At 41.8% G+C, this 13,158-nt stretch overlaps 1 protein-coding gene across 3 annotated transcripts in view; it reads right to left on the bottom strand.

The window, feature by feature from the left end:
* FANCM (FA complementation group M) overlaps positions 1-13,158 on the bottom strand; it is a 318,993-nt gene that overhangs the window by 116,486 nt on the left and 189,349 nt on the right. For 2 of the 3 annotated variants that reach the window (XM_082275430.1, XM_082275431.1), the window contains exons 7-8: positions 12,142-12,231; positions 2,041-2,136 (exon numbers count right to left, since the gene is read on the bottom strand). In XM_082275430.1, coding sequence (XP_082131556.1) covers positions 2,041-2,136; positions 12,142-12,231 — 186 coding nt within the window. Of the gene's footprint in view, positions 1-2,040; positions 2,137-12,141; positions 12,232-13,158 lie in introns of those variants that run through there. The other variant, XM_082275432.1, reaches the window with a different exon arrangement.

The following is a 13,158-nucleotide window of genomic DNA, read 5'->3' as shown; positions in this document are numbered from 1 at the left end:
GCCCTTGGATGCCTGCAGCATCTGCCAGAAGAACCCGTGATCTCGCCACGAACCTCAGTATCCTTCTGTGGAGCCGAACCTGCTAAAGGAGCTGCATCTAGGACTGTGCAAGCAGAACTGTCTTGAAGGTAGATACCACCAGACTAAGAACCTGTATGAAAAATGGCAGAGAGAACTATCTGTGTGACAGCACCCGGTGAATCACGGCATGTGGTTCCTTAAGTTTGTCCAGAGGAAGGGCCACCCTGGTCAGAATTAGAATCAGACCTAGGCAAATAAATTCCCTGAAAAGGGATAGGGGGGACCTTAGGTAGTTCGGACATCACCTGAACCCATGCAGGAATTAAATCCGCACAATGAGACTCAGGACCTAAAAAAAACCTGAGAAGGACAAGCTTTGTCCCCCTTTCTGGGTACCCCCAAAAGAATAATTTTGTGGATCCCTTGACGCTCATGAAGGAGGTCCACGAGCATGCTGCCAGGATCTTCCCTGTGCCCTCTGCAATGCTGCACTCTCTGCAAAGGGACTCTCTCCTGAAGGTAGGACACACGTTAGGGGAGACTCTGCTGCGCACTCATGCACCTAGGGGGTCTCCTACACTGGGACCCCTCCAGACTATCAGGGCAGGACACATTATCCCCAGGACCCTTACAGAGTGGGGATAGCGGGGGAGACCCCAGGGGTCTCTGCTGCATCCACTGCCCTGGGACCCCCACACTACTCCAGGTCCAGACAGGGGGGGAAGGGAGTGGGGGAAGCCCAGCTCACTGAGGGATTTTTAAGGATGGGAGGAGGAAACCTGCAGGCAGGTACGACTGTCCCTGGACGTTACCTGCATCCACCCCAAACAAAACGCCAAAAGGGGAGAGGGGGGACTGTGCTTATCCTTCCATGGTGCGGGTAACGCTCCAGACAGAATCCTCGCCACCACCAAAGTAAGGAAGCTGTCGGCCAAGGGACTGCAGCGACTCCAACCCAAGCTGGTTGTATGCGACCCTGCAAGACGTTTAACTCGCGGGCCAGCCTTTGTCCATGAGGCTAAGTCACGGCCGACCTAGCACGTAGCTGTGGTCTGTATGCGCTCGCTGGCTGGGCTGGGGGGACCACTGGATCTAGATTATCCAGCCCGGCAGTTGATTGTAAATCTCCCAAGCGAAAAAACAAAAAAGATGTAAGGAAGGAAAAAACAATTGCTAGGATCAGAGATCCCAGCCGGGAGCCTAGGTCCTTACTCCTGAAGAGAGAGATAAGGACTCACCTTACCGATTGGAGGAGCGCCGAGAATTTGGACCCAGCATCACCATGGACACCATCCCTGTTCATATAGTTCAGACTAAGGGAAAATGGCCCCTGTGACGTTATCGGGCTACACAAACATGGCCCCCAACTGGAGACCAGCCAGACTAAGGGAAAATTACCGCCATCAGCTATACTAGACAAATTACCTAGAGCAGAGAGAGCTGCTCATGGGCGTAGCCAGGTGTTTTTGTTTTGCCTAGTCCTCCTCCTGGAAGGGGCAATATAACCCAGTAGTTGTGATTTATGGAGCGATGTGTACGTCGATGAACGAAAGAGAAACCACTATTAAAGAAACCTGGGCTTCCATAACACCTCAGCAGTGCCACAGGCTGATCAACTCCATGCCACGCCGTATGGATGCAGTAATTCATTCAACAGGAGCCCCGACCAAGTATTGAGTGCATACTATACTGTACATGGACATACTTTTCAGTAGGCCAACATTTCTGTAATATTCTAATTTTCTGAGATACAGAATTTTGGGTTTTCACTAGCTGTAAGTCATAATCCTCAAAATTAAAAGAAAGAAAGGCTTGAAATATATCACTCTATGTGTAATAAATCTATATAATATAGGAGTTTCACTTTTTAAATTAACTTCCTAAATTAACTGTTTGATGATATTCTTATTTTATGAGATGCACCTTTACATACACACCTGTAGCTCATCTTTATGCACAAACATCTCAATTAATGATGGTGAAAACTAAAAGCATTTTAGTGAGGTACTAGAAACCTACCCTGCTTATTCCAGGAATTAAAATGCTGTATTACAACTTCTTCCAGTTTCTTCAACTTCGGATGGCTGTAGATAAATGGCTTTACAACATCAAGATCTAAAATAAATAAAATAAAAAAATTAGATATGACCAAACATGTTCAAGTAGTGCATATAACTCAATCTAAATGCAGAACTAGCAGAATATTAGATATGCTATATGAAGAAGATTTGCCAGCTATGCAGTCAGCTGCCACTAGTACATGCAATTCTCCTTGATATATTAACACAGCAGAATGAATGCAACTTTTTCAATGTGTGCTGCCTCAACTGCAATATGTTTGCTGCGTCAAAAGCAGTATTTCTAGATGAAAAGAACAATCAGCCACTGGAAAACACTTTAAAATGCTACATTATTAGTGTAGACAAAAATTTATATAGAAAGCAGCAAAATTGTATTCTCAAGAAAAATATTTATCTGGGAATCGAAGGAGGAAGCATAATGATAGCCGTCTTTTTAGCCAGAACACATTGCTATAGATTAACGGAGCACGGGACAATAAACCATTCCTTTTGAAAAAGTGCAAAAAGACTTACATTAACTGTTTACATTCACATTCTCAGTCTTCCTCTTTGCACTTGGCTTACATGTACTTCAGTTCAGAGAGATCATTCTAAATGTAAAATACAAAGGCACCTACTCACATAACACAGGACTATATATGTTCCATCATTCAGTGCGCCAGCATGCCAATTTATTGGGAAAAAATAAAAAAAATAAAAACAGACATGACGACGAGGTCTATGCACTGACATAACAGAAATTAACAAAAAAAAAAAAATTCTGTAAAATTTTTTTGAGTACTTCAAAAATGGATACAGGATAGTAATTCAGGTACTTGCAGAGTAATCTGAAGAACCTTGGTCTCAAGGTGGCACCAGATAAGGCCTAACAACATTGTAAAACTTAAAACATTTACAGAAAACCAGACTATTGCAATGTAGGTCTTAGAAACAGATTCATGATGCTGAAAAGCCCATAAAACACTTACCAACCTAGTGGAGGGCACTGTGACACAGAAATGTAGAACCTTAGTCAGGGCTTTTTTTCTCAGAAAATAAGTGCAGGAACTCAACCATGACCCCCCCTCCCCCCCCCCAGCCCCAAAACCTCCTCTCCAAATTGGTCAAACAGTGGGAGGGTCTTAAAGGGCATTAAATACCAGGAGTGCATTATGTACAGAGTGCAGAGTTCGGCGGGGGTTACACACAGAGGGCAGAGTCCGGCGGGATTACCCACAGAGGGCAGAGTCCGGCGGGTTACCCACAGAGGGCAGAGTTTGGCAGGGTTACCCACAGAGGGCAGAGTTTGGCGGGGTTACCCACAGAGGGCAGAGTCCGGCGGGGTTACCCACAGAGGGCAGAGTTTGGCGGGGTTACACACAGAGTGCAGAGTTCGGCGGGGTTACACAGAGTGCAGAGTTCGGCGGGGTTACACAGAGTGCAGAGTTCGGCGGGGTTACACACAGAGGGCAGAGTTCGGCGGGGTTACACACAGAGGGCAGAGTTCGGCGGGGTTACACACAGAGGGCAGAGTTCGGCGGGGTTACACACAGAGGGCAGAGTTCGGCGGGGTTACACACAGAGTGCAGAGTTCGGCGGGGTTACACACAGAGTTCAGAGTTCGGCAGGGTTACACACAGAGTTCAGAGTTCGGCGGGGTTACACACAGAGTGCAGAGTTCGGCTAATCAGTTTCGTAGCAAGCAGTACAGGAAGACAACTAACCCCAAAATAGAGGGGCGGGGCCTGCGACTGGCAGAGGACTCAGAGAAAATAATTTTACAGTAAGTTCTTACAAAAATTCTATTTTCTCTTACGTCCTCTGAGTCGCAGCCCTTCCATATGTTTTGCACTATTGGGATGTCCCAAAGCAGTGCAGGTGTGAGGGGTGGGAAAAGACGCAGCCAAAACAGCACGGCAACGTGTCAACATGGCCAGAGAAAACTGAGCCAACGGGGCAACAGAAGCTCAACAGGAGCCAACCCCAGAACAAATATCACCCCAGGAAGAGACAAAAACATGTCCCTTCAACAAACAAACTTCCCCTATATATTGTTAGATTTTCTGAGGAAGCAGTGGTTTTTAGGGGAAAAAAACACCCAAAAAGCATTAAAAAAAACCTTAAGCGATAGAGACACATAGTCTTATACCATGTGATAGTTGTAAGGATTTGGGCAATGGTTCTAATAATGGTTCTTGAATAAGAAATCTTTTGAAGAAACGGCTTTGAAGAAGAAGGTTTTTCAGAAAACACCTTTGAAATAACAGTTTTGAAATAACGGTTTGGGATTACCTTTTTGATAATAGAATTTTTGACATACAAATTTTTGACTATGCACTATTATACACTCTATTCATTCAATTTTTCATTTTTATGAAAAGGCTACATCTGACTGGGTCATTGATGTTCTATTTGAGGGGAGAGCATAGATAAAATATTTATGGCCGATATACCAAATATATATATATATATATATATATATATATATATATATATATATATATATATATATATATATATATATATGATATGGATTAAATATGTATTTATGGATCGCACAGGTATCGGCCAATATTTTCATACATTTAAAAAAAATTATAATTTTTTTTTTTTTTTTTTTTTTTTTTTTTTTTTACTTGACAGGTACTCTTGTGGAGGGATCTGGGGTCTAAAAGACCCCAAACCCCTGCTCTGCACTTAAAAGCATTCAAAACGCCAAGTTTGGCTGTTTTGAATTCTGTAATTTTTTTTTCATCTGGCGCCAGTACCCAGAAGTGATGTTATGACATCACTTCATTGCTTATATCTTTAATTTGTACATATGTGAGTGGCATATTCAATAACATTTGTAAATGGAATTATGCTATGTGACATCATTTTACCCTTACATGAGCAATGATTGGAATATCGGCAATTTCGGCCAATTCCGAGGCCGATACAGATATATCGGCAAAAGTCAATTATCGGCCCTCGATATATTGGCCTTGCCGATAATCAGTCGATCCCTATTATGTATATTATGAACATGCATCTATTAGACATTGTTCTATTTATATTGATTTATTCATTTATAATACATACATTTATTCAGTGACAATTTTTTACTTTTCTTGTTTTTTCAATTTTTCTCTTTTCATGAACGCTTCCTCATTTTTCTATATGAAATTATATATAAAAATGTTTAAAAACTCTTCACATTTTCATTTCATTCACATTATTAAAATTCTCCTGGTCACATACTTATTATATATATATATATATATATATATATATATATATATATATATATATATATATATATATATATATATATATATATGGTGGAAGACTAAGTCTTATTTTTCTATCTTAATTTCAACTATTTTTTAATGTTCCCCTTTTTTTATTTATCTTTTCTGTTTTCGGTTTTATTAATTTTTCGGCTTCATTTCTCAATTTCATTTTCTCTTTTGTCATTTTTCTTTTTTGCTTTGTGGAGTATCTTGCTGCAAGAGGTATATACAGTTGGGCAAAAAAGTATTTAGTCAGCCACCAATTGTGCAAGGTCTCCCACTTAAAAAGATGAGAGAGAGAGAGGCCTGAAATTTTCATCATAGGTACACTTCAACTATGAGAGACCGAATGGGGGAAAAGAATCCAGGAAATCACATTGTAGGATTTCTAACAAATTAATTGGTAAATTCCTTGGTAAAATAAGTATTTGGTCACCTACAAACAAGCAAGATTTCTGGCTCTCACAGACCTGTAACTTCTTCTTTAAGAGGCTCCTCTGTCCTCCACTCGTTACCTGTATTAATGGCACCTGTTTGAACTTATTAATATAAAAAGACACCTGTCCACAACCTCAAACGGTCACACTCCAAACTCCATTATGGCCAAGACCAAAGAGCTGTCGAAGGACACCAGAAACAAAATTGTAGACCTGCATCAGGCTGGGAAGACTGAATCTGCAATAGGCAAGCAGCTTGGTGTGACGAAATCAACTGTGGGAGCAATTATTAGAAAATGGAAGACATACAAGACCACTGATAATCTCCCTCGATCGGGGGCTCCACGTAAGATCTCGTCCCGTTGGGTCAAAATGATCACAAGAACGGTGAGCAAAAATCCCAGAACCACATGGGGGGACCTAGTGAATGACCTGCAGAGAGCTGGGACCAAAGTAACCAAGGCTACCATCAGTAACACACTACGCCGCCAGGGACTCAAATCCTGCAGTGCCAGACGTGTCCCCTTGCTTAAGCTAGTACATGTCTGGGCCCGTCTGAAGTTTGCTAGAGAGCATTTGGATGATCCTGAAGAGGATAGGGAGAATATCATATGGTCAGATCAAACCAAAGTAGAACTTTTTGGTAAAAACTCAACCCGTCGTGTTTGGAGGAGAAAGAATGCGGAGTTGCATCCAAAGAACACCATACCTACTGTGAAGCATGGGGGTGGAAACACCATGCTTTGGGGCTGTTTTTCTGCAAAGGGACCAGGATGACTGATCCGTGCAAAAGGAAATAATGAATGGGGGTATGTATCGTGAGATTTTGAGTTAAAACCTCCTTCCATCAGCAAGGGCATTGAAGATGAAATGTGGCTGGGTCTTTCAGCATGACAATGATCCCAAACACACCACCCGGGCAACGAAGGAGTGGCTTCGTAAGAAGCATTTCAAGGTCCTGGAGTGACCTAGCCAGTCTCGAGATCTTAACCCCCATAGAAAACCTTTGGAGGGAGTTGAAATTCCGTGTTGCCCAGCGACAGCCCCAAAACATCACTGCTCTAGAGGAGATCTGCATGGAGGAATGGGCCAAAATACCAGCAACAATGTGTGAAAACCTTGTGAAGACTTATATAAAACGTTTGACCTCTGTCGTTGCCAACAAAGGGTATATATATATATATATATATATATATATATATATATATATATATAACAAAGTATTGAGTTGAACTTATTGACCAAATACTTATTTTCCACCATAATTTGCAAATAAATTCTTTAAAAATCAGACAGACAATGTGATTTTCTGGATTTTCTTTTCTTATTTTGTCTCTCATAGTTGAAGTATACCTATGATGAAAATTACAGGCCTCTCTCATCTTTTTAAGTGGGAGAACTTGCACAAATTGATGGTTGACTAAATACTTTTTTTCCAACTGTACGTTACTAATTGGTATCATTGTTTGCAATTTACATTGATAGCTTTCAGCTGTTGGATACTATTTATGCAGTCATTCCATATGCATGTTCATAGTTATAATTAAGCAAAATGTAACTTCGTGAAACTTGTCAACTATTTGGCTTATGTCCCTGATTTCTTTGTCTGTTGTCACTTATGAATAAATTGTCAACATTTTCAAGTCGGATTGCAGTCTTTCATCTTCTATGTGGAAATTGTTACGGGATTGCGGATCTGACATGCACCGACCTCTGATCATTGGATTGAATACACCTAAGCGGCTTCCTCCTTGTGAATCTAAAGTCGGAAGTCGGGCGGCTGTGTTCCTCGGATCCTGCCGATTAAAAGTGCTGTTTGTTCTTTTAAAATGTAAGTGTTTTACCGTTTACAATAAATGTTTGCCTATACATACTTCACCATGGCGGCTATTATTTTTTCATGATCATTGCTGGATTGTGGATTGTCCGGGCTCTCTATGTTGCGGTGTCTACTATCTTGCTGGTCTGAAGTTGAGTTGTCAAGGGTCCTGGTTGAGCTGATTGGATATATATCTCTCATGAGCCATATATGCCTGAATACAGACTTTTTTTGATAAGCGCAATAGCGTGATTTTTGCACCTCAACACGGTGGAAGGAATAATTACTTATTTAGCGGTGGAGGATTCTGTCTCTGTGCACCGATCTATACACCTTTGGACTTTTTATTTCTTTATGGACTCTGTGTTTTAATTCAATTTATTTACATTTTGGAGCCATTTATATCTGTTGTTTGCACGTTTGATTATTCATTAGCTTGACAGCTCATTTGCTATATACTATTTGCACAAATATTTTTTGCACGATTATTTAATTATTCATTAGCCTGATAGCTCATTTGCTATTTTTTGGGGTATTTGTTTTATTACATGTATCATATAGCGCAGGTTTGATAAAAAAAACTGAAAACGTTCTTAAGTCGGAACCGGAACAATCACCCCTTGAAGGAACAGGTCTTGGACCCAAACAGACCCTGCAGGTTGGAAGGAAAAAACCTTGCCAGGGGATAAGAGCGAAATTCGATCTTGTACCTGGACCGAATGACATTGTGGACCCACTTGTCTTGTACCAGGGAAGTATACGGGTCTGGAAACCAGCGAAGACGTCCCACCTTAATGCAGAAGCCTTGTCCGCGGGTCTGGAGAAGCCTGCTCTTGGATTGCCAGACCAGGTTCATTTGGATCCACCAGAGGAGGCCCTGAACGGCTTTGACCACTTGCCATTCCACCCCGAGGGACGTAAAAACTTCTTATGAGCCGAGAAGGATGGCCCATGTCTACGACGAGGGTCCTTGCACTTAGTAGCCTGCAGAAGAAAGATACTCTTCCCCCCTGTGAGACCCTTAATGATGTCATCCAGGGTAGCTCCAAGCAGGCGATCTCCTTGAAAGGGAAGATCAGTCAAGGCCTTTTTAAAAGTCTGGTCTGCAGACCAGCATTTGAGCAATAAAATACGCAGAAGGACCACTGCTGAAACAGAGAGCCTAGCGACTAGGGGGAGCTGCATCCAAAGAGGCATCACAGATGAACTGCAGCCCCTGGACCAACTGCAAATCGATTGAACAGAGCAGGTAAGTATAAAAATTTTCATTTTTGTAAAAAAAAAAAAAAAACAACCTCTAATAGAAACCTTGAAAATGTTCTTCTGAATGAACTGGTACAACCACTACTTGTAGAAGGCAAAAAAGCAGAAATAGAAATTATTTTGTACATTTTCAAATGACAGATTGGATCAGGAGTTTCAGAATTTCCTGGAATAAGACTGGTGAAAACACCAACTGAATGTAAACCCCCACCCCACACAAACCCCTCATTGTGAGGGCATCTTGGCAGGCTTAGTTAGACTTTGGAGTCTATAGCTTGCGCCAAAATGGAGGTGTGGATGTATTAAGCCTTGATTTGGAAGTTGACATCTTGGGAGAGAAAAGAGATCCCTTTGGCTAGAGGAAGTAGCCGTGGGAGTAGGAGACTTAGGCTTTTTCATATGTGGTATAAGTACTCCAGTGACTTTCTTCATGAATTCATTAGGAATTCCCCAAATAGGCATTCGTTACCAAAAGACATGCATAGAAGATGCTTTTTACAAGTGGGTTCAGCAGACCAAGCTTTTAACCACAAAATCCTGTGCCTATTGAATAGAGATGAGGGACATTTAGGAAACCTGAGCAATTACATTCTCTAGAGCAACAAAAACAGTGCTGAGGGCATCAGTTGTAATTGTTCTAAGAGCAGGGTCCTCAAAGACCGGTTCCTGGACTCTGTTTATTTGTCTTGTCCAGTCAGCAATAGTCAGGCAAATAGACAGGGTAGCAATAGATGGCTACAGGGTGCAACCTGCAAGGGCAAAGAAAACCTTTAAAAGGTGTTCCAGAGGCAAATTCTTAAAAGATGGAACAGCCTCAATATGAATAAGGTGTTTGAGAACTGAAATGCCCACTACCAAACAGGTCATTTAACATTGCATTTCCATAGGATACATTTAATTAAAAAGATGAATAAATAAATTTCAGCAACATTAAGAGTGAATACCCTTAAAAGTATGAGCCAATCTTCAAATTGCACAGAGTGTATTAAAAAAGGCCTAGCGATTTAGCCAGCTTTGGTGCCAATAAGGGCTTACCTAGGCTGTGGAGAGTCCGGTGATGTGAAAAAAGACTAGCATGCAAAGAGTTAATTGGTTTGTCCACAGTAGAGAGAATTTAGTGCAAAGCTGTAGCCTGTAGGTCATAAAATGCAGGAGAGGAAAAACCTATTCTATCTCTGCTACAAAAGGGTGCTCAATATTTTTCTAATATCTACAAGTAAATGAGTTTCTGCTTCAGATTCCTGAACAGGGTGGGGGGAGAGAGGACATGCAGATTTTTTGGCCTCTGAAAACTGAAGACTCTAGAAGTATTGAGAGTTTTCGAAAGCAATCTGACATTGTGGCAGAAAAATCTTTTTTTCAGACAGGCTGTATGGTGCATGCCTGAGAGGGAGCTAGAGTCCAAGGGAAGCCGTGTTCTAATTGGACTTTGCTTGGGGACAAGGACAACTATCACCCTAAAAAGGTGGTTCGCATTTCCTGTAGGCCATCTTCAGAATGTATGCTATTTGTCAATTTGAGCCGGCTCCCTTGCACTCATGATCTGTCATTGCTAAGTGAGGGGATTTCCAGTGTGGTAATCACAGATAGGAATAGATGGAGATTTCCGTTACTAGATACGGGATCACTGTAATCCAGGTGCTGACTCTTCCCGTGTCTGTATAGGTTGAAGCAGGAGTGCAGCAGCATACCTGGTGTGTTTTTGGCAGAAAAGCTGGGTGGGAGTGCATCATCAAGGAGAAGTCCAGATAAGAGGGGAGAAACCACTAATTTTAAAATGGTTTAGTAACATCAAAGACAACATGGCAGGGGTTACCATAACTCTCAAATCCTCTGCCTATAAAATGGCATAGTGTTTTGGTCACTGTGGATTTTTTTATTAAAAGCCAGGAAGTGGTGCCAACATACAGGAAATCCCTGCCTTACTTTATCCACGACGTTGGGCCTACTAAGGATCCAGTACATGTCAAGGTAAATACCTAACGGAGGATCCAGTGACCGAAGTAAACATTACAGGCCAGCCCCACATAGTGGGATCCAGGTAGGAGGCCCAAGGTATAGATTGAAGTTAACCAATTTAGAAACAGCTAGATAGCCCAGGGCAGTAAGCAGTCAAATCTTGATAGGAGCTAAAGAGAGAAAAAAAAACTAATAGCTAAAAAGAAAAATACTTCTCCAGAGTCCATCACCTAAGGACATTAGCAAAAACTGAAGTCCCAAGGAGTGGGCAACTGTGGGGAGCTGCAAGGGTGGCCCTAGCAAGGTTTTTGCCAGTGTCCAGTCATGGGACAGTAGCCTGCATATACGCGTGGTCTATGAACACAAGTCTCATGTCCTGAACTGTACAATTAAGATAATCCCCTTTTCATAGCATTCATTAGGACAGACAGGCAGAAGTCTCCTATAGATAGGTCAACCAAAAGCAGTCCAGAAAAAAAGGAAAGCTGGGCAAAAAACAAGTGTCATGGCAACCCTCAAGAATTATTGCATCCAAAACTGAAATCTGCTGATGTTGCAATATGCATTGGCTTAAAAAGTCTTGATCCTACTTACTCAGGACACTAAACCAAACTATGATGATGAGAAAACCTACCATTAGCAGTTGTCTTCCAGAGCAGGTTTTCCCCGATTAGATTTCCCTCATCTCATGTTTTAGTGACAACTTTTTAATTCCCTTAACATTCTGTTCCAATGACAACATTCAAAAAACAGAAAGTGAGAGCAAATCTCTCAAAATGGGGATGTAGAAGGCAATAAAAACCTTACAGAGTTTAGAAAAAACAGTTTGGCAAATTTACACTTCGAAGGGACTGAGTTGCAGGAAAGAAATTTGCACCGTGTATGGCCGGGCCTTAGGGTTTTTACTAGGCTGTCAATATCCCTGATGAAATTTCTCATTGTTTGTCTCAAAGATCTTTGTTACTCATTGAAGGCATAGACAATTAAGACCAAACAAAAATCTTATCACTCTATTAATGTCTGTGTCCCAGGCCGAGGGCTCTCCCTCCCACCCCTGACATCGCACCCTTTGAGTGTATTATACAAAATAATATATTGGAAGGCATATATTAGCTGGTGACACAAGTAGCTCAGCTGGAAAGTTTTCAAGCTGTCACTGCTGAAGCAGCAGTGGGTGGAGATTTTTGCTGGAGTCCCAGACTACAGTCAAAATCTAGCATAGGGTCAAACTCTGCTCCCGCTCTGACCCTAAGAGATGTCTGTACTTTCAGGGAGTGTTTCTGCAGTACCAAAGTCAGTCTGTGACTCACCACTAGAAGCAGGGAACATGGATTCCAGGTGCTGGTAAAGATTCATGAAGTCAGCATTTCGACCAAGGTCATTTCGTGCTCGAGACATACCTGACAAAGAAAGATTACCAATGTTACTGCTCAAGTATAGTAATGTCTGCAAAAAAAAAAAAAAAGAAGGACTGACCAAATAGAAGTAGACCCTATATGAGGGGGAAAAAAAAAAAAAAAATATGAAAAATTGGATTTTTGACTTACCGTATAATCCATTTCTCTGAAGTTCATTAACAGACAAAGCTCCTACAGGAGTAGGAAACTAGATAGGAAAGAACTTGACTACGCCTATCAGGCACTTCCAGGGAGTATATTTCCACTCTCTGCTATAAGTACTCAGTTACAAGCCGCGTCAGAAGGAAAAAACCGAAACTCCATAGAGGGGTGGGTGCTGTGTCCGTCAATGAACATTAGAGAAATGGATTTTTCGGTAAGTCAAAAATCCCATTTTCTCTTTCGTTCATTGGCGGACACAGCTCCTCCTCTTCTTGACTACGTGGGATGTCCTAAAGCAATGTCAAACATGAGGGGTGGGAACATACTTCCCAAGGCTAAACATAGCCAACCAGGCAACATGGAGATCAACCATAAAACAACTGGAGCTCACCTGAAAACAAAATGAAAACACCCTCAAAGAGAACCAAGTCCTTTAAACCACAGCCTGCAAAACCTTGCAGCCGAAGGAAGTATCCACACATGCCAACACATCCATCGTAAAAAAAAAATGTGAAAGTGTGCACAGACGACCAGGTAGCCACCTTGCAAACCTGCATCACTGACGCCCGATGACGGAAGGCCCAGGAGGCACTAAGCGTACGAGTAGAGTGCGCCTTAACAGGGAAAGGAGGAATCTGACCCTTAATGGAATAAGCCTGAACCCAAGTCTGTCTGATCCATCTGGAAATGGTCGCAGCAGAAGCAGCCAACCCTTTGCGATGTCATCCGTGAGGACAAATAGTGAGTCCAACTTTCTAAAAGACTCCG

Source organism: Pelophylax lessonae (genome assembly GCF_965119305.1).
Source record: "Pelophylax lessonae genome assembly, chromosome: 13".
NCBI lineage: Eukaryota > Metazoa > Chordata > Amphibia > Anura > Ranidae > Pelophylax > Pelophylax lessonae.
The sequence above is the reverse complement of the archived record's forward strand: the minus strand, read 5'-3'. Positions and strand labels throughout refer to the sequence as shown.